The sequence below is a fragment of the Schistocerca cancellata genome, chromosome 4, assembly GCF_023864275.1.
Source record: "Schistocerca cancellata isolate TAMUIC-IGC-003103 chromosome 4, iqSchCanc2.1, whole genome shotgun sequence".
Classification (NCBI taxonomy): domain Eukaryota; kingdom Metazoa; phylum Arthropoda; class Insecta; order Orthoptera; family Acrididae; genus Schistocerca; species Schistocerca cancellata.
The window spans coordinates 507292514-507316689 of NC_064629.1; the positions used below are offsets into that span (position 1 = coordinate 507292514).

Genomic DNA, 24176 nt, shown 5'->3' on the forward strand with positions numbered 1-24176 from the left:
TCCGAATATCGCACGATAGATGGCTCAAATGGCTCTGAGCACTATGAGACTTACTATCTGAAGTCATCAGTCCCCTAGAACTTAGAACTACTTAAACCTAACTAACCTAAGGACATCACACACATCCATGCCCGAGACAGGAAGGAATCTGCGACCGTAGCGGTCGCGCGGTTCCAGACTGAAGCGCCTAGAGCCGCTTGTTTATCGCATAATACTATGGACAATAAGTCGACAACCATAGTTATTTTTTCTTCGTGTACTTATTGTCTACAAACAAAGAAAAAATTAACCAGTTAAAGAAACATTGAGGAACCTCACCATCTAGTCATGTTATTTTCCCACAATGACGCACTTAAGTCTTGATTTATATTAACGATTTTGGGGAAAATAACGAAAAAACCCTCAACTTCTGGAACCACGCGTTGCCGATATTGGCAACGTGTACAGCTACCCGTCATATCTAGTTTGAGCTGTAAGCGGAAAAAGTGACCGGTTGTGACAAGTTGTGCAGTCTTGGCGATCTTTCCTCCTAGCTTCTGCGAGCGCATAGAAACAAGAAGGAAGACCAGTCCGGAACATTCATATGGAAGGTAAAATAAAGGTGCATTTGGACTGTGGGAACACCTACAATGTGGAATGTGGAAAATATAATCAGCATGGCTACTAGCTGCCCAGCAATACATTCCACGTAATCTGTACGTAGAATAGCGGACAAAGAAAGACTGGAAGGAACAATATACACTATGTGATCAAAAGTATCCGTACACCTGGCTGAAAATGACTTACAAGTTCATGACGCCCTCCATCGGTAACACTGGAATTGAATATGGTTTTGGCCCACCCTTAGCCTCGATGACAGCTTCCACTCTATCAGGCATACGTTCAATCAGGTACTGGAAGGTTTCTTGGGGAATGGCAGCCCATTCTTCACGGAGTGCTGCACTGAGGAGAGGTATCGATATCGGTCTGTGAGGCCTGGCGCAAAGTCGACGTTCCAAAACATCCCAAAAGTGTTCTATTGGCTTCAGGCCAAGACTCTGTGCAGGCCAGTCCATTACAGGGATGTTATTGTCGTGTAACCACTCCGCCACATGCAGTGCATTATGAACAGGTGCTCTATTGTGTTGAAAGGTGCAATCGCCATCCCCGAATTGCTCTTCAACAGTGGAAAGCAAGAAGGTGCTTAAAGCAATAATTTAGGCCTGTGCTGTGATAGTGCCACGCAAAACAACAAGGGGTGCAAGCCCCCTACATGAAAAACACGACCACACCATAACACCACCGCCTCCGAATTTTACTATTGGCACTACACACGCTGGCAGATGACGTTCACCGGGCATTCGCCATACCCACACACTGCCATCGGATCGCCACACTGTGTACGGTGATTCGTCACTCCACACAACCTTTTCCCACTGTTCAGTCGTCCAATGTTTACGCTCCTTACACCAAGCGAGGCGTCGTTTGGCATTGACCGACGTGATGTGTGGCTTATGAGCAGCTGCTCGACCATTAAATTCTAGTTTCTCACCTCCCGCCTGACTGTCATAGTACTTGCAGTGGATCCTGATGCAGTTTGGAATTCTTATGTGATGGTCTGGATAGGTGTCTGCCTATTACGCATTACGATCCTCTTCAACTGTTGGCGTTCTCTGTCAGTCAACAGACGAGGTCGGCCTATAAGCTTTTCTGCTGTACGTGTCCCTTCACGTTTCCATTTCACTACCATGTAGGAAACAGTGGACCTAGGGATGCTTAGGAGTGTGGAAATCTCGCGTACAGACGTATGGCACAAGTGACATCCAATCACCTGACCACGTTCGGAGTCCGTAAGTTCCGCGGAGCGCCCCATTCTGATCTTTCACGATGTGTAATGACTACCGAGGTCGCTGATACGGTTTACCTAGCAGTAGGTGGCAGAACAATGTACCTAATGTGAAAAACGTATGTCGCTGGTGTGTCCGGATACTCGAGCTCATTAGAAATAATTGAGTGGTAATCATCACAGCATTAAAGAAATTAGGTAAGGCATATATTATAAAAATAGCTACTAGATCACTATTATCAACACATAGTTAAATGTAAATTAGAGGCGAGGTGATTACGAGAAGTGTCTCACCAAGTTTATGTATCATAACAGTAGACAGGAAATGAGATCACATTAATAATAGTTATCCATCGTTTTGCTACCTTATTCTTTCTTTTTTAGGCATAGCGTCTAGAGTAGATTATACCGAGGTTACTACAGAGTAATTATTGTAATGCTATTTAGAGAAACTGATGAGGTTACTACTCTTTCTTGAAATTACGAGCCGGCCGCGGTGGCCGTGCGGTTCTGGCGCTGCAGTCCGGAACCGCGGGACTGCTACGGTCGCAGGTTCGAATCCTGCCTCGGGCATGGGTGTGTGTGATGTCCTTAGGTTAGTTAGGTTTAAGTAGTTCTAAGTTATAGGGGACTTATGACCTAAGATGTTGAGTCCCATAGTGCTCAGAGCCATTTGAACCATTTTTTTGAAATTACGAGCCTGTAGTCGTGTCACATAAGGTTTCGATTGAAGAGGGCGACGATGAAAAGTAAGTACTAATCAAGACTCATCTATACGACATGTCGTAGCTCTGTTTTCTCTGACCAAGAGACTTTTAAACTCACCTGAGTCACACACTTTCCATCCTTCCCACGCATTTTCATTAGATTAGATTAGATTATGTTAGTACTTGTTCCATAGATCATGAATACGACACTTCGTAATGATGTGGAACGTGTCAGGTTAATTAAAGGTGTCTATCCAAGATATCACATTACACAAAATATTACATGACACTTAATATTTTTAATTTTTTTTGGGTGGGGATGGGGAAATTGCCCACTTACTATATCCAAAAATTCATCTAATGAGTAGAAGGAGTTGCCATTCAGAAATTCCTTTAATTTACTTTTAAATGCTATATGGCTATCTGTCAGACTTTTGATGCGATTAGGTAAGTGACCAACGACTTTTGTGGTAGCATAATTTACCCCCTTCTGAGCCAAAGTTAGATTTAACCTTGAGTACACTGCTATTACTTTTGAATTCGTTCAGACCGTTAATAACAAATTTCATAAGTGAATATATATATTGTGAGGCTACAGTGAAGATCCCTAGCTCTTTAAATAAGTGCCTGCAGGATGATCGTGGATGAGCTCCAGCCATTATTCTGATTACACGCTTTTGTGCAATGAACACTCTTTTACTCAGTGATGAGTTACCCCAGAATATGATGCCATACGAAAGCAGAGAATGAAAATAGGAGTGGTAAGCTAATTTACTGAGATGTATATCGCCAAAATTTGCAATGACCCTAACAGCATGAGTAGCTGAACTCAAACGTTTCAGCAGATCTTCAGTGTGTTTTTTCCAGTTCAACCCCTCGTCAATGCATAAACTTAGAAATTCTGAATATTCTACCTTAGATACTGATTTCTGATCGAAGTCTATATTTATTAATGCTGTCATTCCATTTACTGTGTGGAACTGTATATACTGTGTTAATACCCCTTCTGCATCGGTGTTTCTCTGGAGCAATTAAATAACTAACTGAAATCTGACAAACTTTGTCTTCATAAAGAGACGGAATCAGTTTTTATTGACTGTGGTTTCGGGACTCCATGAAAATTTGTAATTTGTGTGGGGAGGCCACGAAAAGAAAGCAGCTCTCCCACCCTCCAGAATTTGCGTATAGCAAATTACTGCTGTGATAAAATGCGCGGCACTAACTTCTCACCGTCTGCATCTGTAACAAAGTTACTGTATGAAATAGCTACCGCACGCTGAGTTCTGTGTACCGAATTTCCGCAGAAAAATCCCATTCACAGAAACAAACACAGAGAAGAAAAGTGCGCAGCTAAAGACTTTAAACGAACACGGATAACACGCCTGTCGGAGCGATTCAGATACGTGGATTCATAAGCAAGAAGAGAAGCTCATACAGAAATGTGTGGCATACACGAAGATATGGAAACAAAGTATTCCACCATGCTTCTGGGGCGAACTGGCACCGCAGTACTATACCAATGTCAAAAATTACGTTACTGTACTAAATAGAAGACATCTATTTAGGCAACAATGAAAGTTCATGAAAGCATTCCCTGCTGCAGTGCAGTACAGGAAATGAAGGTGGAAATTGTTGGACATCGTATTTATGAATATAAATAAAGGTAATGGAAGCGTATTCTGACATGGTAGTTCTTCCCTTTGAGCAGAAGCATTAATAATGTATTTTCACCTGTCACATCATATGAGAAGAGCCAGTTTCGTTACCTTCCGTTTTACCTTCCCTTCTTTCTTTCCCTGTTCATGGGTGATGCTCTGTTTTCGAATCCAAGATGTCAGAAATCAGTCTAAGTTTGCTCCCACTGCAGGCAGAAGCTGGTAATAGTGGCTACAAAAGTTTAGAAAGTTTCAAGGGATTTAACGGAATTGCTACCATGGGGGAATATATGGTTACAGGTCTCTTTCTGGAGTTCAAGGATTACGAATATGATGAGTACAACCTTTATCCTAGGAGAACACTAGGATTTTGAATACCTTGGCGAAACATGGGAATAATGTATTGTCACAGTTGCTGTTTCTCACTAGTAGAAAGTCTTGTGCATGTTGGATGTAAAGAATTACGTGGTCTTCAGTGGAATTAGTAGTAACTAAAGACCACCACATATGTACAGATAATTTTATTTGATTTTGTGGAACCAACTCTGAACAAGGAGCTTATATTCAGTGCCCAGGAACATATATTACGCCGGCCGAAGTGGCCGAGTGGTTCTAGGCTCCATAGTCTGAAACCGCGCGACCGTTACGGTCGCAAGTTCTAATCCTGCCTCGGGCATGGATGTGTGTGATGTCCTTAGGTTAGTTAGGTTTAAGTAGTTCTAAGTTCTAGAGGACTGATGACCTCAGAAGTTAAGTCCCATAGTGCTCAGAGCCATTTGAACCATTTTGAACATATATATCAGACCAAAGTGAAGACGGTGTCAAAACGTACTGGATGTCATGACCATATGGTCTCTAGAAAATTCATTTATCCCACATTTCCTTCTACACTGATAAGCCAAACCTTTATGACCATCTGATGAATAGGGCGTTGGTTCACCTTGGTAACTCAATACAGTTGTGATACTTCGTGGCACAGATTGGACAAGTCCTTGGTAGGTTTCCCAACGTATGTAGCACTAGACGTCCACGTATAGGTGACGCACTTTCCGTAAATTATAGGACGATGGTCTTTGGGCTTGGTGTTCGCGCACGTTACCGTACCACACGTGTTTCATCTGGTTCAGACAAGTCAAATTTGGTGGGCACGACATCAACGTGAGTCCACAGCAATGCTCCTCAAACCACTGTAGCACGATTCTGTCTTTATGACACGGACACCTATCCTGCTGGAAGATGTCATTACCGTGGAGGAAGACACCAAGCATGAAGGGAAGTAGGTAGTCCACAATAATTTTCACGTAGTCCATGAGCTACCATGGGGCCTCCGGTCACTAACACAGGTCCCATAGAAACCTCTCTGTGATGAAGAAATCTTCTCTTACAGCATCTGCCACTGGCGACTAAGGAGAAATTTGCATGACCTTCTCGCCCTCCCTATAGAAATGTGCAACGAAACTTGCTCCCAGTTTTAGGATCTTCTCTATTAATCCTATCTTGTAAGGATGCTAGATGCCGGCCCCAGATCGAATCCAAGCCGGTGGATTAATGACGAGAGCCGGTGTACCGGTCAGCCTGGATGTGGTTTTTAGGCTGTTTCTCACATCCGACTAGGTGAATACCGGGCGCTGTAGTCAGTTACGTTATTCGCAGTTATTTCGACCACGTCTCTCATTCCTATGTGTGATAACACTAGGTAGCTGTAGACAGATGAGAACACTAATTCCGTCCGTAGGGAGGTGTGGCGACGAGAAGGGAATTTGGCCGTCCTCTAACACTAACATAGACTAATCTAGAATGAGATGCCGACCCCGTGAATGAAGATACGAGGTGAGGCTAGAAAAAGTGAGCCAACTGCAATTTAGACTAACTGAATGGAGCTTACTTAATGAGGGTCGTAGCATACACTGGTAACACCATAAACGTCCTACAAAGGGCTAGATTCCAATCTCAGGAGACAAAGACATGAATGATTACCAAAATTAGCATAAAGTCAGAATTTTGTCACTCATATTACCTTCTTACTTCCAAGGAGCTATTATTTGCCGAGAATCTGGGTTAACTCTCTGTAGTTTGGATAATATAATTTCTCGTATGTTTCTGTCCATAGCGATAAATTTCTTTAGATTAGCATTACGTCTTAGTGAAATGTTTCTTCGTATACTAATTCGCTTTACTGAGCACTACAACTCGCTGATCATTATCTTCTTTTCGACGGTAGAATCTCCAACGTCAGACAGTTGTTTGCTGTGAATCAAACGCTGCTTACATTCACGGGCATCACACGCATTTCCCGTTCAGGACCTGATTCGAAAGACTTATTTCCTACCATTGTCTCCCTGCCTCGAAATACTCTTCTACTACCTGAGCACAAGAATCATTCTGTGGTAAATTCTTCGTCCACAGTCAATGACCTGAACGATTCTGATGAAACTTCTCAAGACCTAAGAGCACAGTCCTACGTTAAAAAACAGCCGAGCACTAACATATACGACAAACAGTTCCTTTGTAAAGCGAGCAGTCTCTTTTTCCCCCCTTTTTTTTTGTCAGATCTCGATCAGTGACATTTTTCTTGGAGGAGGTGCAAAATTTTTTCCAGATATTTTTATTCTAATCTTCGAACGCACGCTGCTGTGCAAGGCTTGGTTGTTTGCGAAAGTTACTGTATGTAAGTCTCCGATTGTCTGTAACAGTAGAGCACTTTAAATTCTTCGAAGTAAGTGGTTGCTCGTCAATGCGGTAATTTTTTGTCTTGTTTCGACATTTATATATCTTCTTCAGTAACTGATATGAGATTATTACTGGCCTCTTTGGGAGCTAATAAACTGTTAAAGTGTTTCAGTTTCTCTCTGATCGTAGTTATGTAGTTCGATCAGTCTACGTAATTGATTTTTCACTTAATGTGTGATAGATCTTCCTAACTGAATTTATTGGCTGACAACTGTGATTCCCAGAGGGAGACAATATGAGTCATGAAATTCACATTCTAGCAGCTTAATCGGTGGAAGTAAGCAGAGCATAATTGAGATACAAAGCCAGTTATCATCTGTATGAATTACACGCTATGATAGGAGAGCTGTCTTTTAAAATTGTTAAAGCCAAATTTTGTACTAGTTCAACCAAATCTCTATCTGTTTTGACTCTCATGTTAAAACTCTCAGATATCTCGCACACTTCACGAAAATGAACAGTCGTGAACCCTTTTTCCCCTGTGATATCAGTTTTCTAGAGACTCACCTGCCCCCATTGACAAGCATCTCGCTAGAGGAATTAGATCCAATTGAGGTGCATGACGTCGGAGACGTGGCCAGTCATAAATGCCCCATGCTGTCTGGCTGAAGGATAATTGACCTTTCTAAGAAGTTCAGCCACATAGAGCGCTCTCATCGACACTTAGCCATACTCTCCCATTAACTCTTCAAAGTATCGAATCTCCTGTGTTTCAGCGAGAAGCTGCTGTTAATCCTTATACTACTTATCTAACGGAGCATGTCCAAATCTTCTTCCTTCACTCGTTAAGTGGCGTCTTGTTTCCATGTATTGATACCTGTCAAGTATATTTGAGGACCACACGGACCACACACTATGATCTTGTGAAATAAGACGAGGTCGCATAAGGACATAGGCAGAAAGTTATTAGAGTTATATCGAACTACACTTCGCTGCTTTTCACAGGTCGACGACAGTAACATGGGTGCCACATTTGTTTCGCTGTTCAGGCTTCTCTCGGTAGAGCTACACGTGAAACCAAAATACCCTCCGTAGCGCAAACTTAAAACTATATCGTCGTGAAATTTCACCATTCCAGCTATAATACCAGGGTAGAAAAAATTATGTGTGCTACTTTCCACTCCCCACTCATATGCCAAGCAAATACCTGGGCGACAGTAACCAGCTTCGTTGCCTTTCTTTCGAACTTTGTTCGTTTCGAAGATACAACAGCACGTCTTTTTTCAATACCACCCTATATATTTTACTCGGCAATCCATTTACTATCCTCAAGACCTATTCAGAAACGCATATCAGTCTACTAATCAAGCAAACATCGCATTAGTAAAAATGTAATACGAAAGTGGTTATGATCCTTCTATACTAGCACTAGCTGTCACAGGGGTACCCATGGTAACGCAAAGCGTCTGCTTGCTGGAGTTGACAGTAAAGGAATGGGAAATACGAGGAAGATGTACACAGGTTATTTAATCATCTTCAGTCAGAGTAAAACCTACAACGAAGAGAAGGTAGAAATGCTGATCATCTATGGAGAATTTAAGTTTGGGGTGAAACGTCCCGTTTTCCAGTTTGCTGCTGAAGTGTCAGAAAGAGGAAGTGGAAACATCCGTCGGGAAGGAATGTTCTTTTCACGATATCACTCTCTGTAACGTTTCACTGCCTGAGTAGGATAACGGACTGTCTTCGCTGTACACAACGAATTGCCTAGAAGTTCAAGTTAAACAATGTGTAAAGACTGCCACACGTGAGTGAGGGCTACGACAGGATCAGATTTCTTGTACCAGTATTGTGCCATAATCGATCTTCGGCAACATAGGGAGGAACTTGACCGAAAAATGTTTAAGTTAGGTGAAACCATTGCCAGTGTAGCGATGTCGCGAGGGGAGTCTGTCGTGGAAGACGAACCGATTAAACCGCGAACGGTAACACAGAGACTTGATTTGCAAGGTTGTTTACCTAGGGTACCGGGAAATCATTTTGGGTCGGTGTTGAGTCTAGCTTGCCGGTAGCAATTTTGTCTGTGATAGAACCGTTAGATCTCGCGGTCGCGTTCTCGATTCCCGTGCACGGGGTCACGAGTTCGATTCCCGGCGGGGTCAGGGATTTTCACCTGCCTCGAGATGACTGAGTGTTTGTGTTGTCCTCATCATTTCATCATCATCCATGAAAGTGGCGAGATCGAACTGAGCAAAGATTGGGAATTTGTACGGGCGCTGATAAACCCGCAGTTCAGCGCCCCACAAACCAAACGTCATCATCATCACCGGAACCGTTAGAAAAGAGTGAAGTGTTGGGTCGGGCGGGTTGCTTACTTGAAAGAGGTATTGTACGCGCACAAGAAATAAACAGCGAAAAGAAGGTACCTGTTTCTATAGATAATTTTAGCGTAGAGGGCATAGAATTAACAAAGGGGTCGTTAATCGCGAATATGGATATCCTAGAGGGAGAAGAATGGGACGCGAGATGTGTCAGCCACGGTCAATCGCCGGACGCTGTTGAAGCTGCATTAAAGGGAAAAGTGAAGCATCTAGAGAGAAGCAATAAGGAACGAATGGAGAAATTACTTGCGGAATTTAAGGATTTATTTTTTCCAAAAGGGCCATTACCAGAAAAATGAATCACCAGTCTACCGCAAACCACACAGAATACCTAGCTACTTAAGCCAATGCTGGAGGAATTTATCAATCAACAGCTGGAAGATGGAATAATTGAAGAAAGTAATAGTGCGTGGAAGGCATGAATAGTCGTCCGCCCAAAAAATCAACAGACGGAACACGAAGATTTAGGTTTTGTTGTGATTACAGACATCTAAACGAGAAAACCGTAACCAGCGCCTACCCTTTGCCAAACATCACAGAAACCTTGGATCATTTAGTGCAATGCAAATATTTTCAACAATGGATCTGAAGGGTGGTTATTACCAGACAGAGGTTGCACCGGAGGATCGATACAGAACAGTGATTCCGGCACCCTGGGGACACTACCTATTCAGAAGAATGCCATTCGGATTTAAAAAAATGCACCTACAATGTTTCAGAGATTGTTGGACGGATTACTCAAACGTTATAGTCAGGGTAATGCTTAGTATATCTCGATGACGTAATGGTCTGTGGAAGTGATACGGAACAGCGTATGCACCGATTAAGGGAAGGACTTGTAGTAGTCGTTATTAGGAGACGCGAACTTTTACTGCCGGTTAGAAAGAGGATTTGCAGATATTTCTAGACCATTGACACAACTGTTAAAAAAAGGTGTTACGTTTGTGAGGTCAGAAGATTGCCAGCATGCTTTTGAGGTGCTAAAAAAAAGCTTTAACCTCGAGTCTGATATTGGTATTTCCGGATTTTAATAGCTAATTGATTTTGTCATGTGATGCATGACACCATGCACTTCACTGTGTGTTATGACAAAAGGTAGAAGGCGTAGAATATCCGGTAGCTTACGTATCAAGACAGCTAAATTGCAGAAAGAAATTATCCCACAACGGCGAAAGAGTTGTTAAGCCTTATTTATGGAATCACACAGTTCAAATGTCATCTGTGTGGTAAAAAGTTTAGAATAATAACAGATCATGCTGCATTAAAACGATTGTTGGGGTTAAAGGATCCTGCTAGTAGGTTGACGCGTTGAGGAGTAAGACTAAGTGAATTTTATTTAGAAGTCACGCGTAAACCTGGAAAGAAGAACGGAAATGTGGATGGCGTGAGTAGAAAGGTAGCATACTACATATTGAGGGTAATGAGAATAAGAAATGAAAACTTGCACAGAGAGCGGATGACGAATGTAAGCTTCATTTTAAGCAGTCACAGTTTCGGATGCAGGATGTGTTGCTACGCAAGGAAACCAAGTTGGGATCGCAAGTCGTGGTACCAGCTAAGCTAAGGAATAGAGTACTACAAGAAGCCCATTGTCACATATTAGCAGGTCATGGAGGTTGCAGATCTGCCAACAGAAGCATATTAGAAAGTTATTGGTGGAGGAATAGGCAGATGAACGTAAACCGGTAAGTACGGAATTTCATACAGTGCGCTCGGAGAGCGGATTTGTTTCGAACCAGAGTACCATTGCTGTGGTTACCTAAAGCTTTAGAACCATTCGAATTTCTGGAGATTGATGCTTTAGTTCTATTCTGTTAAACACCTGCAAGTAATAAGTACGTGCTCACAATCATAGACCATTTTTCAAGATACGTAGAAATGGTCGCAATGCCAAACCAACAGGCAGCAACACTAACAGAAGCACCTGTGGACAATTGGATACTGAAGTTTGGAATGCTTCAAACATTAGTAACAGACTAGGGAACGAACTTCAGTTCAGATGTATTCAAGGAATTGTGGATGTTGTTGAATGTGAAGAAGTTAAATACGAGTTCTGTCCATCCACAAACCAATGGAAGAACTGAAAGAGTGCATAGAACAATTTGGAAGATGCTTCGATACTACGTTGAGTCACATAAAACCAACTAGGATGTCTATTTGAAGTACGTCGTTTCAGCCTACAGTTCAAAACAGCATACGAATACAGGATTATCGCCATATGAGGTTGTATACAGTCGTAAAATGCCATCACCGTACGACATATTGAAAACGAAAAAAGGGAGGACTGGAGAGTCTGTTAAGGGATTTGCCAGAGTGATTAGGGAAATTTGAAATAGAGTACAGAGAGCAAATACACGAGCACTAGAGAAATTGTAAGAAGCAATGGGCCATACGGAAAGAGCGCCACGGTATAGTGTTGGTCAGGGAGTGATGCTATCAACTTCGTATATGACGAAGGAAAAGACAAAGAAGTTTCTTGCAAAGTATCAGGGGTCATACCAAGTGGTAGAGCCTACGTCGCCAGTAAATGTCAAGATTCAGTTGCCAACGAGAAGGACAACTGTGCATATACTGCGCTTGACACCTTTTCGAGGGAGTCCGCAAGTTATTTCAGGGATAGGAAATACGGACAGGAAAGGGAGAGTGAGGAGGAAGGTACTGGAATATAAACAAAAGGCTTTGAATGAAACGGTAAGGAGGAACCCGTATGGATTAAGGCCTAGAAGATAGTCGTTTAACATTTTTTAAGGTTAGGTTTAAATTTAGTGTAATTAGTACTAGCAGCTGTGGAGTAGCAATGGAAAATTGTACTGAAATGCAGGAGGATCGGCAACGAATTGACGCATGGTGCAGGGAATGGCAATTGAATCTCAATGTAGACAAGTGCAATGTGCTGCGAATACATAGAAAGAAAGATCCTTTATCATTTGGCTACAATATAGAGGGTCAGCAACTGGAAGCAGATAATTCCATAAATTGTCTGGGAGTAGGCATTAGGAGTGATTTAAAATGGAATGACCATATAAAATTAATCGTCGGTAAAACAGACGCCAGAGTGAGATTCATTGGAAGAATCCTCAGGAAATGCAGTCCGAAAACAAAGGAAGTAGGTCACAGTACACTCGTTCACCCACTGCTTGAATCCTGCTCACCAGTGTCGGATCCGTACCAGATAGGGTTGATAGAAGAGACAGAGAAGATCCAACGGAGAGCAGCGCGTTTCTTTACAGGATGTAACACGAAAGTGTTACGGGGATGATAGATGAACTCCAGTGGAAGACTCTGCAAGGGAGACGCTCAGTAGCTCGGTACGGGCTTTTGTTGGAGTTTCGAGAACATACCTTCACCAAGGAGTCAAGCAGTATATTGCTCCCTCCTACGTATGTCTCGCGAAGAGACCATGAGGATAAAATCAGAGAGATTAGAGCCCACACAGAGGCATTACGACAATGTTTCTTTTCACGGACAATACGAGACTGGAATAGAAGGTAGAACCGATAGAGGTACTCAAGGTACCCTCCGCCACACACCGTCAGGTGGCTTGCGGAGTATGGATGTAGATGTAGATATAGATATTTAAGGGGGCGGAAAGTAATAGGTATTCCTGCCCGTGAGTGAGGTGCAGAGAAGAGGAGATGATGTAGTTCATAGCGGGACTACTGATCTTCGTCGGGCTGGATGCGTTACGGAACCAGCGCCTGAAAGTAGGAATTCTGTTCCCCAAGCAGGAAGACGTAGTGATCACGAGTCGTCGCTGGATGATACAGGTGGTATTCAAAGCATGGGAAACGCGTAAAGAGTTGAGAAGATTGGAACAAGCATTCGTGAAATTCCGTCAGGGAACGGAAAGGCATGGGATACTCAAAGGAACTGTCGTGGTATGTAAGAGAGTACAAGAGGAGTACGATAAATTAAGGAGTGAGATGACCCAGGTAATGGGGATTATACCACGTACGCGAATGAAGTGGAGTTGGTTCGACGCTGGAGGTCGGTTTATGAAAACAATATTTGTCGCTGCTGATGAGGCAGACATTCGAAGGATGAACAACACCGTAGAATAGGTTAATTAATGGGCAAAAGGGAACAAAGCACTAGTGATTGGTACACTACGCTGTATGCAAGTTTAGAGAAGGACGTATTAAATAACACACGACTACTACGGCTATTGACTGGGGAAGTAATGCGATATGCCAAGTCTACAGAAGATGCAGTTGATCAGAACATCAGGGAACTACAAACCTAAGTAAGAGTCTTATAGGGAAGCAGTAATGACAAAATGGTTGCACTCCATAGAAACTAGTGTTTGGGATCACGAGGAAAAGTAACAGAACTACAGGTGACTATTCAGCAGGCTGTAAGAGATCAGTCAGGGGTAAACTTACTGTCGCCAGAGCAGTATTTAGAGGGTCTGAAGAAAGTACGGAAGGAACTACCGCCGGAGTTGGGGTTGGTTTTAAAACCCGAACATAAGAACTTACGTTTTTTGTTTCAAGATAGCCACAGAATCTGTGAGACTGATGGAGCAAAAGTTTACCGTTTCTAGACCAGTATCAGGGAAGCGAGCATGTTACGAGTGCTACATAGTTCATGCGTATCCTGTCGAGTGGGGGATATTGGTGAAAATTGTAAGAGCAAAAACGCAGCGGCTATTATTAATTGCAAAAGACAGGGGAAGGAATGTAGAAATGGAGGAAGCCAAGTTACAGAAATTCTAGCAAGGGGAAATTACAGTCTGTCTGCATATGGTAATAAAGGAGGGGCACAGAATACGAAACACAAGACAGAGTCCAGTGGATTGAGTACCCCGAGCACAAAAGTACCAGAAGGAAGATAAACGCACGAGCGGGTAGTATTAAGGGTTGTTGTTGTTGTGGTCTTCAGTCCCGAGACTGGTTTGATGCAGCTCTCCATGCTACTCTATCCTGTGCAAGCTTCTTCATCTCCCAGTACCTACAGCAACCTACATCCTTCTGAATTTGCTCAATGTATTCATCTCTTGGTCTCCCTCTACGATTTTTACCCTCCACGCTGCCCTCAAATACTAAACTGGTGATCCCTTGATGCCTCAGAACATGTCCTACCAACCGATACCTTCTTCTAGTCAAGTTGTGCCACAAACTTCTCTTCTCCCTAATCCTATTCAATGCTTCCTCATTAGTTTTGTGATCTACCCATCTTCAGCATTCTTCTGTATCACCACATTTCGAAAGCTTCTATTCTCTTCTTGTCCAAACTATTTATCGTCCATGTTTCACTTCCATACATGGCTACACTCCATACAAATACTTTTCGAAACGACTTCCTGACACTTAAACCTATACTCGATGTTAACAAATTTCTCTTCTTCAGAAACGCTTTCCTTGCCATTGCCAGTCTACATTTTATATCCTCTCTACTTTGACCATCATCAGTTATTTTGCTCCCCAAATAGCAAAACTCAATTACTATTTTTAGTGTCTCATTTCCTATTCTAATTCCCTCAGCATAACCCGACTTAATTCGACTACATTCCATTATCCTCGTTTTGCTTTTGTTGATGTTCATCTTATATCCTCCTTTCAAGACACTATCCATTCCGTTCAACTGCTCTTGCCAGTCCTTTGCTGTCTCTGACAGAATTACAATGTCATCGGCGAATCTCAAAGTTTTTATTTCTTCTCCATGGATTTTAATACCTACTCCGAATTTTTCTTTTGTTTCCTTCGCTGCTTCCTCAATATAAACATTGAATAACATCGGGGAGAGGCTACAACCCTGTCTCACTCCCTTCCCAACCACTGCTTCCCTTTCATGCCCCTCGAGTCTTATAACTGCCATCTGGTTTCTGTACAAATTGTAAATAGCTTTTCGCTCACTGTATTTTACCCCTGCCACCTTCAGAATTTGAAAGAGAGTATTCCAGTCAACATTGTCAAAAGCTTTCTCTAAGTCTACAAATGCTAGGAACGTAGGTTTGCCTTTCCTTAATCTGGCTTCTAAGATAAGTCGTAGGGTCAGTATTGCCTCACGTGTTCCGATATTTCTACGGAATCCAAACTGATCTTCCCCGAGCTCGGCTTCTACCAGTTTTTCCATTCGTCTGTAAAGAATTCGTATTAGTATTTTGCAGCCGTGACTTATTATACTGATAGTTCGGTAATTTACACATCTGTCAACACCTGCTTTCTTTGGGATTGGAATTATTATATTGTTCTTGAAGTCTGAGGGTATTTCGCCTGTCTCATACATCCTGCTCACCAGATAGTAGAGTTTTGTCAGGACTGGCTCTCCCAAGGCTGTCAGTAGTTCTAATGGAATGTTGTCTACTCCCGGAGCTTTGTTGCGACTCAGGTCTTTCAGTGCTCTGTCAAACTCTTCACGCAGTATCATATCTCCCATTTCATCTTCTTCTACATCCTCTTCCATTTCCATAATATTATCCTCAAGTACATCGCCCTTGTATATACTGCTTTCACCTTTCTGCTTTCCCTTCTTTGCTTAGAACTGGGTTTCCATTTGAGCTCTTGATATGCATACAAGTGGTTCTCTTTTCTCCAAAGGTATCTTTAATTTTCCTGTAGGCAATATCTATCTTACCCCTCATGAGATAAGCCTCTACATCCTTACATTTGTCCTCTAACCATCCCTGCTTAGCCATTCCGCACTTCCTGTCGATCTCATTTTTGAGCCGTTTGTATTCCTTTTTGCCTGCTTCACTTGCTACATTTTTGTATTTTCTCCTTCCATCAATTAAATTCAGTATCTCTTCTGTTACCCAAGGATTTCTACTAGCCCTCGTCTTTTCACCTACTTCATCCTCTGCTGCCTTCACTATTTCATTCCTCAAAGCTACCCATTCTTCTTCTACTGTATTTCTTTCACCTATTTCTGTCAGTTGTTCCCTTATGCTCTCCCTGAAACTCTGTACAACCTCTGGTTTAGTCAGTTTATCCAGGTCCCATCTCTTTAAATTCCCACCTTTTTGCAGTTTCTTCAGTTTTAATCTACAGTTCATAACCAATAGATTGTGGTCAGAGTCCACGTCTGCCCCTGGAAATGTCTTACAATTTAAAACCTGGTTCCTAAATCTCTGTCTTACCATTATATAATCTATCTGAAACCTGTCAGTATCTCCAGGCTTCTTCCATGTATACAATCTTCTTTTATGATTCTTGAACCAAGTGTTAGCTATGATTAGGTTGTGCTCTGTGCAAAATTCCACCAGGCGGCTTCCTCTTTCGTTTCATACCCCCAATCCATATTCACCTACTATGTTTCCTTCTCTCCCTTTTCCTACTGACGAATTCCAGTCACCCATGACTATTAAATTTTCATCTCCCTTCACTATCTGAATAACTTTTATTATTTCATCATACATTTTTTCAATTTCTTCGTCATCTGCAGAGCTAGTATTCATATAAACTTGTACTACTGTGGTAGGCGTGGGCTTCGTATCTACCTTGGCCACAATAATGCGTTCACTATGTTGTTTGTAGTAGCTTACTCGCATTCCTATTTTCCTATTCATTATTAAACCTACTCCTGCATTACCCCTATTTGATTTTATGTTTATAACCCTGTAGTCACCTGACCAGAAGTCTTGTTCCTCTTGCCACCGAACTTCACTAATTCCCACTATATCTAACTTTAACCTATCCATTTCCCTTTTTAAATTTTCTAACCTACCTGCCCGATTAAGGGATCTGACATTCCACGCTCCGTTCCGTAGAACGCCAGTTTTCTTTCTCCTGATAACGACATCCTCTTGAGTAGTCCCCACCCGGAGATCCGAATAGGGGACTATTTTACCTCCGGAATGGCTTGGTTCAAATGGCTCTGAGCACTATGGGACTTAACATCTGTGGTCATCAGTCCCCTAGAACTCAGAACTACTTAAACCTAACTAACCTAAGGACATCACACACATCCATGCCCGAGGCAGGATTCGAACCTGCGACCGTAGCAGTCGCGCGGTTCCGGACTGCGCGCCTAGAACCGCTAGACCACCGCGGCCGGCCCTCCGGAATGTTTTACCCAAGAGGACGCCATCATCATTTAATCATACAGTAAAGCTGCATGCCCTCGGGAAAAATTACGGCCGTAGTTTCCCCTTTCTTTCAGCCGTTCGCAGTACCAGCACAGCAAGGCCATTTTGGTTAGTGTTACAAGGCCAGATCAGTCAATCATCCAGACTGTTGCTCCTTCAACTACTGAAAAGGCTGTTGCCCCTCTTCAGGAACCACACATTTGTCTGGCCTCTCAACAGATACCCCTCCGTTGTGGTTGCCCCTACGGTACGGCTATCTGTATCGCTGAGGCACGCAAGGCTCCCCACAAACGGCAAGGTCCATGGTTCATTGGGGGGGGGGGGGGGGGGGGTGGGGGTATTAAGTGTAATTGATTCAATTTAACTTGTAAGTTTGGAACAGAGGATTAGAGGTTATTATGGCAGAAGACTAGTAATGAAATAAGTCCCTTGGTATTTGAGTCTTGGAGCACGGCAAAGGGCCCCATAGAAATGTGTGAGATTAAGTGATAGGGTTAAGCAAACCAATTGTTAGAATAATCCTTAAGAGGCGAAACAGGATCAGAAGGACCAGTCGCCTGGAACTCTAGCGTAAAAGGTAATCTAAGTTGCTCGACCCAAGCGACCGGGTCTTGATAAAAAGGAGGGCAATGTAGCGTATCAAGTGTATGCCAGAGCGAAAGTGAACTGCAACAGAGACAGCCGCAGGCAGGCAAGAGTGTTATGCATTGCGAAGCAAAATAAGGCTGACGGGTGTTGTGAAGCAGAGCCAGTTGGAAACGGTATAGCAACAGCCGTTGCTGCAATACACTACCGGAAGACTGGAAGCCTTCCCTCACTTGCCACCACGGAATTGTTTAGTGTGTGTGCCTTAAGGCGTAAACAAACATAGTCTGGAGCGTGTAAGTACTCAACCATTCGTGTACTAAAATATTTTCGTCTCAGTATCACAGCCGACGCCGCGAGTCTGTGACGCTTGGGGCGACATCCTGTATTGCAGTATGAGGTCCGCTGTTCGACCACTGGACAGGGCAGCCTGCCCTGAGTCATGAGGGAGTCGCCGCCGGAGCAGAGAAGCGGCCGCTCGCTAGAGGGAGGTCACGGCCACCTTCGCGGTATCGCCAGACGCGCAGCCGCGCTGTCATCACGGTTGCATCCGGAGACGTCGCTGACAATGGCATTCGGGTGACGCTAGGCTCTGCCCCGCTCTTTGACTGTCAGCAATGCCGGACGTCTACTGTTTCGCATGAGAGGCAACTGGACTCCTCCACCAAACTGTTCCTCATCTACTACGGCCGAGGGCCAGAATAAAGAAGTTAATTAAACAGATCTACTGTCGTCCTGACGTCTTGTTTCACTCTCCATGGATGAAAAATCGTGGGTCTTCTAACAATATCTTCGTAATGAACAAGATTACAAGAAAGACAATCATCATCTTGAGGCTGAAGCTCTCTTGTCCACGTTTGCTTACAAATAGATTTGGTTTTGGAGAAGGTGACCCCTTGAGCATTACACAATTTTCTCTTTTCTTCTACATGCAAGACATGTTTCGCTGAAATTTCATCATCAGTGGGCTTTCATTTTCTTTCTATTAAACAGGAAAAATGCTCTTTACTATTTGTACTCCTATAAATTTGAGTCTTTAAGATATTATTTACAAATTTGAAAAAAACAGATGAAGTTTTGTAAGCCAGCCGCAGTGGCCGAGCGGTTCTAGGCGCTTCAGTCTGGAACAGCGCGACCGCTACGGTCACAGGTTCGAATCCTGCCTCGGACATAGATGTGTGTGGTGTACTTAGGTTAGTAGGGTTTAATTAGTTCTAAGATCTAGGGCACTGATGACCTCAGATGTTAAGTCCCATAGTACTCAGAGCCATTTGAACCATTTGAAGTTTTGTATATATACCTTGTTATGCATGTATTTATACACTACTGGCCATTAAAACTGCTACACCAAGAAGAAATGCAAGTGATAAACGGGTATTCATTGGACAAATATATTATACTAGAACTGACATGTGATTACATTTTCACGCAGTTTTGGTGCACAGAACCTGAGAAATTAGTACCCAGGACAAACACCTCTGGCCATAATAACGGCTTTGATACGCCTGGGCATTCAGTCAAACAGAGCTAAGATGGCGTGTACAGGTACAGCTGCCTATGCAGATTCAACACGATACCACAGTTCATCAAGAGTAGTGACTGGCATATTGTGACGAGCCAGTTGCTCGGCCACCATTGACCAGACCTTTTCAATTGGTGAGAGATCTCGAGAATGTGCTGGCCAGGGCAGCAGCCGAACATTTTCTGTATCCAGACAGGCCCGTACAGGACCTGCAACAGGCGGTCGTGCATTATCCTGCTGAAATGTAGGGCTTCGCAGGGATCGAATGAAGGGTAGAGCCACGCGTCGTAACACATCTGAAATGTAACGTCCACTGTTCAAAGTGCCGTCAATGCGAACAAGAGGTGACCGAGACGTGTAAGCAATGGCACCCCATACCATCACGCCGGGTGATACGCCAGTATGGCGATGAGGAATACACGCTTCCAATGTGCGTTCACTGCGATGTCGCCAAACACGGATGCGACCATCATGATGCTGGAGTCACCCGAAAAAATGACGTTTTGCCATTCGTGCACCCAGGTTCGTCATTGAGTACAACATCGCAGGCGCACCTGTCTGTGATGCAGGGTAACCGCAGCCATGGTCTCCGAGCTGATAGTCCATGCTGCTGCAAACGTCGTCGAACTGTTCATGCAGATGATTGTTGTCTTGGAAACGTCCCCATATGTTGACTCAGGGATCGAGACGTGGCTGCCCGATCCGTTACAGCCATGCGAATAAGATCGATTCCATATTCTGCTAACAGTCATTGGATCTCGACCAACGCGAGCAGCAGTGTCGCGATACGATAAACCGCAATCGCGATAGGCTACAATCCGACCTTTATAAGTGTCGGAAACGTGATGGTACGCATTTCTCCTCCTTACACGAGGCATCACAACAACGTTTCACCAGGCAATGCCGTTCAACTGCTGTTTGTGTATGAGAAATGGGTTGGAAACTTTCCTCACGTCAGCACGTTGTAGGTGTCGCCACTGGCGCCAACCTTGTGTGAATGCTCTGAAAAGCTAATCATTTGCATATCACAGCATCTTCTTCCTGCTGGTTAAATTTCTGTCTGTAGCACGTCATCTTCGTGGTGTAGCAATTTTAATGGCCAATAGTGTACCTTGTTATGTTATGCTGTGGTTTACTTGGGTTTTTATGTTTCTTATTGCACTTGTTTCCTTTCACAGTTTGTCATGTACAACCAAATAGAACTTGATGTAGAAAAGCTATTCACGATTGAGTTTGTGTGTGTGTGTGTGTGTGTGTGTGTGTGTGTATAGTTAGGAGAAGGTTTGTGTGCTTTGGTTGGTTTAAATGGCTCTGAGCACTATGGGACTTAACATCTGAGTTCATCAGTCCCCTAGAACTTAGAACTACTTAAACCTAACTAACCTAAGGACATCACACACATCCATGCCCGAAGCAGGATGCGAACCTGGACCGCAGCGGTCGCGCGGCTCCAGACTGAAGCGCCTAGAACCGCTCGGCCACACCGGCCGGCTTGTGTGCTTTGTTTAATTATTTTGTTTGTTTGTATGTATGTATGTATGTGTGTGTGTGTGTGTGTGTGTGTGTGTGTGTGTGTGATTATGGGTTGGTGTTATCTGATAGTTCTTTGAGTGTTTATGGGTTGGTGTTATCTGATAGTTCATTGAGAGTGTAGAACAGAACTCCGTATCAGAGATCTGTGTATTCATTTATTATTTGTTTTCTTTCGATTATGGATTTTTGTATTTGGTAGCTTTCTTCAATTATTAGGTTTTGTGGGGACTTATTGGTGCCTCTGAGAGTTTTCAAGTTGGTGTTGATGTTTGTTGGGGTGTGTTTAATGTCCATAAGTTCTTCAGGAAATGTAGAATGATAGCTGCTACTTTTTAATATTCTTCTGTGTTTTAAGTATCTGGTATTAAATTTTATGCTCGTCTGTCTTACACAAATTGTAATGCAGTCCTGGCATGTTAGTTGTAAAATACTAGACATGTTGTATTTACCTGTTTTCGTTTTGGTTGCCCTTAATCTTCTCTGTACTGAATTATCTGTTCTGTAGGCTATTTTTGGCCTTTGTTTTTTTCAGTTACGTAATTATCAAGTAAATAGATAGTGTCAGTACCATCCATATCACATGGATGTCAAAACCATAAGACGTACTGTATGTAAAAACGTATAATAATGAAATTCACTTAATAATTACAAGTAAAATTAGAAATAATGTACGAAAATTATGTAACATCTACTTACAGATAACCTGATGATGGCAGTTCATCGAAATAGGTCTACTGTAAAAAGTAAAGGCAATCAAACTTAGCAGCGTACTTGGACTTGTAAATATACATGTCATACAGCTGAAACCATATAAACTGGGAAACTGAACCGCCAAACTAATTCGGAAAAACTGAAACCAATGTGTGTGTCGGATTACAACGAGTCTATTGTTGCAGCGGTCAGATATGACACGTTACTTAGCTCGAGGCCTTAAACACGTGCGTACTGTGATCTCATGCCATTTACAACGTTCATACCGGGAATAATCGCTGAATTTCAATTCAGTCTTATTCGTGAGATTTAGAGAACCATCACCAGGGAAATCCATTGCGTCTTCGCAGAGGCACTTTATAAGCGCTGTTGGATCTTCCCTAAAACAAAACCGATTGGTAAGGTTCATCGTATGCAACTGGGATAAATACATGAGAAGATTCTCGTTACTGCTGTAAACAATGTGTTGTCGGCCTGTGTGCTGCTATTAATTTTGAATCATATAACACATTTTCTCAAATTTAATTCTTTGTAAAGTTATCTACTTTGAGGAATGTGAAGAATAAAGAATAAGCCTACTTGATATTTACTTTATTTTAAAAACCTCTTTGTGGGAATAAGTACATTATAAGAGCGTATGATAACTGTATGTCAGTGCAGCACGCACTGCAAAGCATAGCTCATCACGGCCAGTACGGCAGGCACAGCTGCCTCTGGGCATCTAAACCAACCGATAACGGATATCGGCTTTGTCCCGAATTGTAACGATGTGCCGTATAACGTCATAGATGACTTAGTGAAGCCAATGAAAGTAAATACAAATTCATAGATGTGGTGTCATACTGATCTGTAGCTTAGTCTGAAGTCTATGTCACTTTGCTGCATTATAATTCGGTTGTGATTCGGCGAAGCCAATGAATGCGAATACTGGAAACTGATTGGTTGTGAGTAGGCGAAGTGGTATCGAACGCTTCCGTTCGCTTTTTCGGGCATTCAGCAGCGAAGGGATTAGTACAGAAAGCGTTAGAGTGGTAGTGAGTTACTTGTTGAGCCCGGCAAGCAGGAGTTGCGGCGTGACGCGGACGGAGAGCGGCGCCACCACCTCCACCGTGGCGTCGAGCCGCGCGGCGCCGGCCGCGTTGCGCGCCAGGCAGGAGTAGCGGCCGGAGTGCGACGGGCGAGCGCGCACCAGCACGAGCGCGCCGCTCGACGACATGTAGCGCGTCTCGTCGTCCACCATCTCCGCGTCTGCGAACTCCCACCTGCAAACAGACCTCATGTAGCCACCGACAGCGTGCGTCGCCACCAACAGGCTGAGAGGCACTTTTACATGTAAAGGTGGCTTTTGAATGTAATATGGGAGTTGACATCTCGGATATTCGGGAATCCAGCCGGATGTTCGCGTCGTTCTCGCACGATATTTCGACAGCGTGCCCCGCTGTCTTCTTCAGGTGCTACCTGAGACTGGTCCTTGCGTCGATCGAGTCCAGTATTTATGCCTGGAAGGAGCTGGGCGTTCCCTAATCGGTCCGCGCCGAGTCCAGTGTTCCGTCTGTGGTCCGCGCCCACCAGACTCGGCTTCAATGGACCCCAATGAAGACGAGTATGGCGGGCGCGGACCACAGACGGAACACTCGACTCGGCGAGGACCGATTAGGGATCACCCAGCTGCTTCCAGGCATAAATACTGGACTCGATCGACCCAAGGACCATCGCCAATATTATTTAATCTTTATATCAACGACATACCGACTCTACCACATGTAACTCTAACCTTATATGCGGATGATACGGCCTTCCTCACATCCGGAAGAAACATCGAAGTCATTACAACAAGAGCACAAATACAAATTGATATAATGGAATACTGGGAAAAACAGAACAAAATAACTTTTAACGCTACAAAAACAGCTGTAGTATTTTTTACAAAGAAGAGACTACCAAGATTAACAACTCAATTACAAGTCGCAGACCAACACATACCTTGGAGCTCAAAGACAAAATATTTGGGTATACATTTGGACAAATCACTAACATTCAAAGAGAACACAATAGAAAGAAAAAGAACTGCTCAAAAAATGATGAATATGCTCATTCCGTTCTTCAAAAGTAAAGAGTTTAACACGAAAACCAAACTACAATTATACAAGTCAACCATTCTGCCAGCAATACTATACGGAGCGGCAGCATGGGGCACTACACGTCAAACCAACATTAAGCAGTTACAAATTCTTCAAAATACATGCCTGACGTGGTCTCTTGCAGTACCTTGATGGACGAGGGTAGCTGAAATGCATGCACAATTACAGGAAAAGACAGTAAGAGAAAAAAATCCAAGATCATGCACAAAAAATTTTCCGAAAAATAGACATATGTCGAGATTCTACCCCTCAACTTAGAACCGTTGCAATAATAGCACCACAACCGTGGCACAGGTATAAAGTACCAAAATCAATAGTACCAGGCTAACTTAAAAACAAAATAAATCAAATAGACAATTAACCTCAATATCAAGACCATCAACTGCAACAAGAATATCAAGAAATCAGGCGCTGAAATTTCCT

General features: G+C 43.2%; 1 protein-coding gene across 1 annotated transcript in view; it reads right to left on the reverse strand.

Annotated features, from left to right (window-relative positions):
- The window catches only part of LOC126184293 (Down syndrome cell adhesion molecule-like protein Dscam2), a 595669-nt gene that overhangs the window by 456492 nt on the left and 115001 nt on the right, over positions 1 to 24176 (reverse strand). The window contains exon 3 of the mRNA XM_049926671.1: positions 22656 to 22874. Within this exon, the coding sequence (XP_049782628.1) occupies positions 22656 to 22874 (219 nt within the window). The remainder of the gene's footprint in view (positions 1 to 22655; positions 22875 to 24176) is intronic.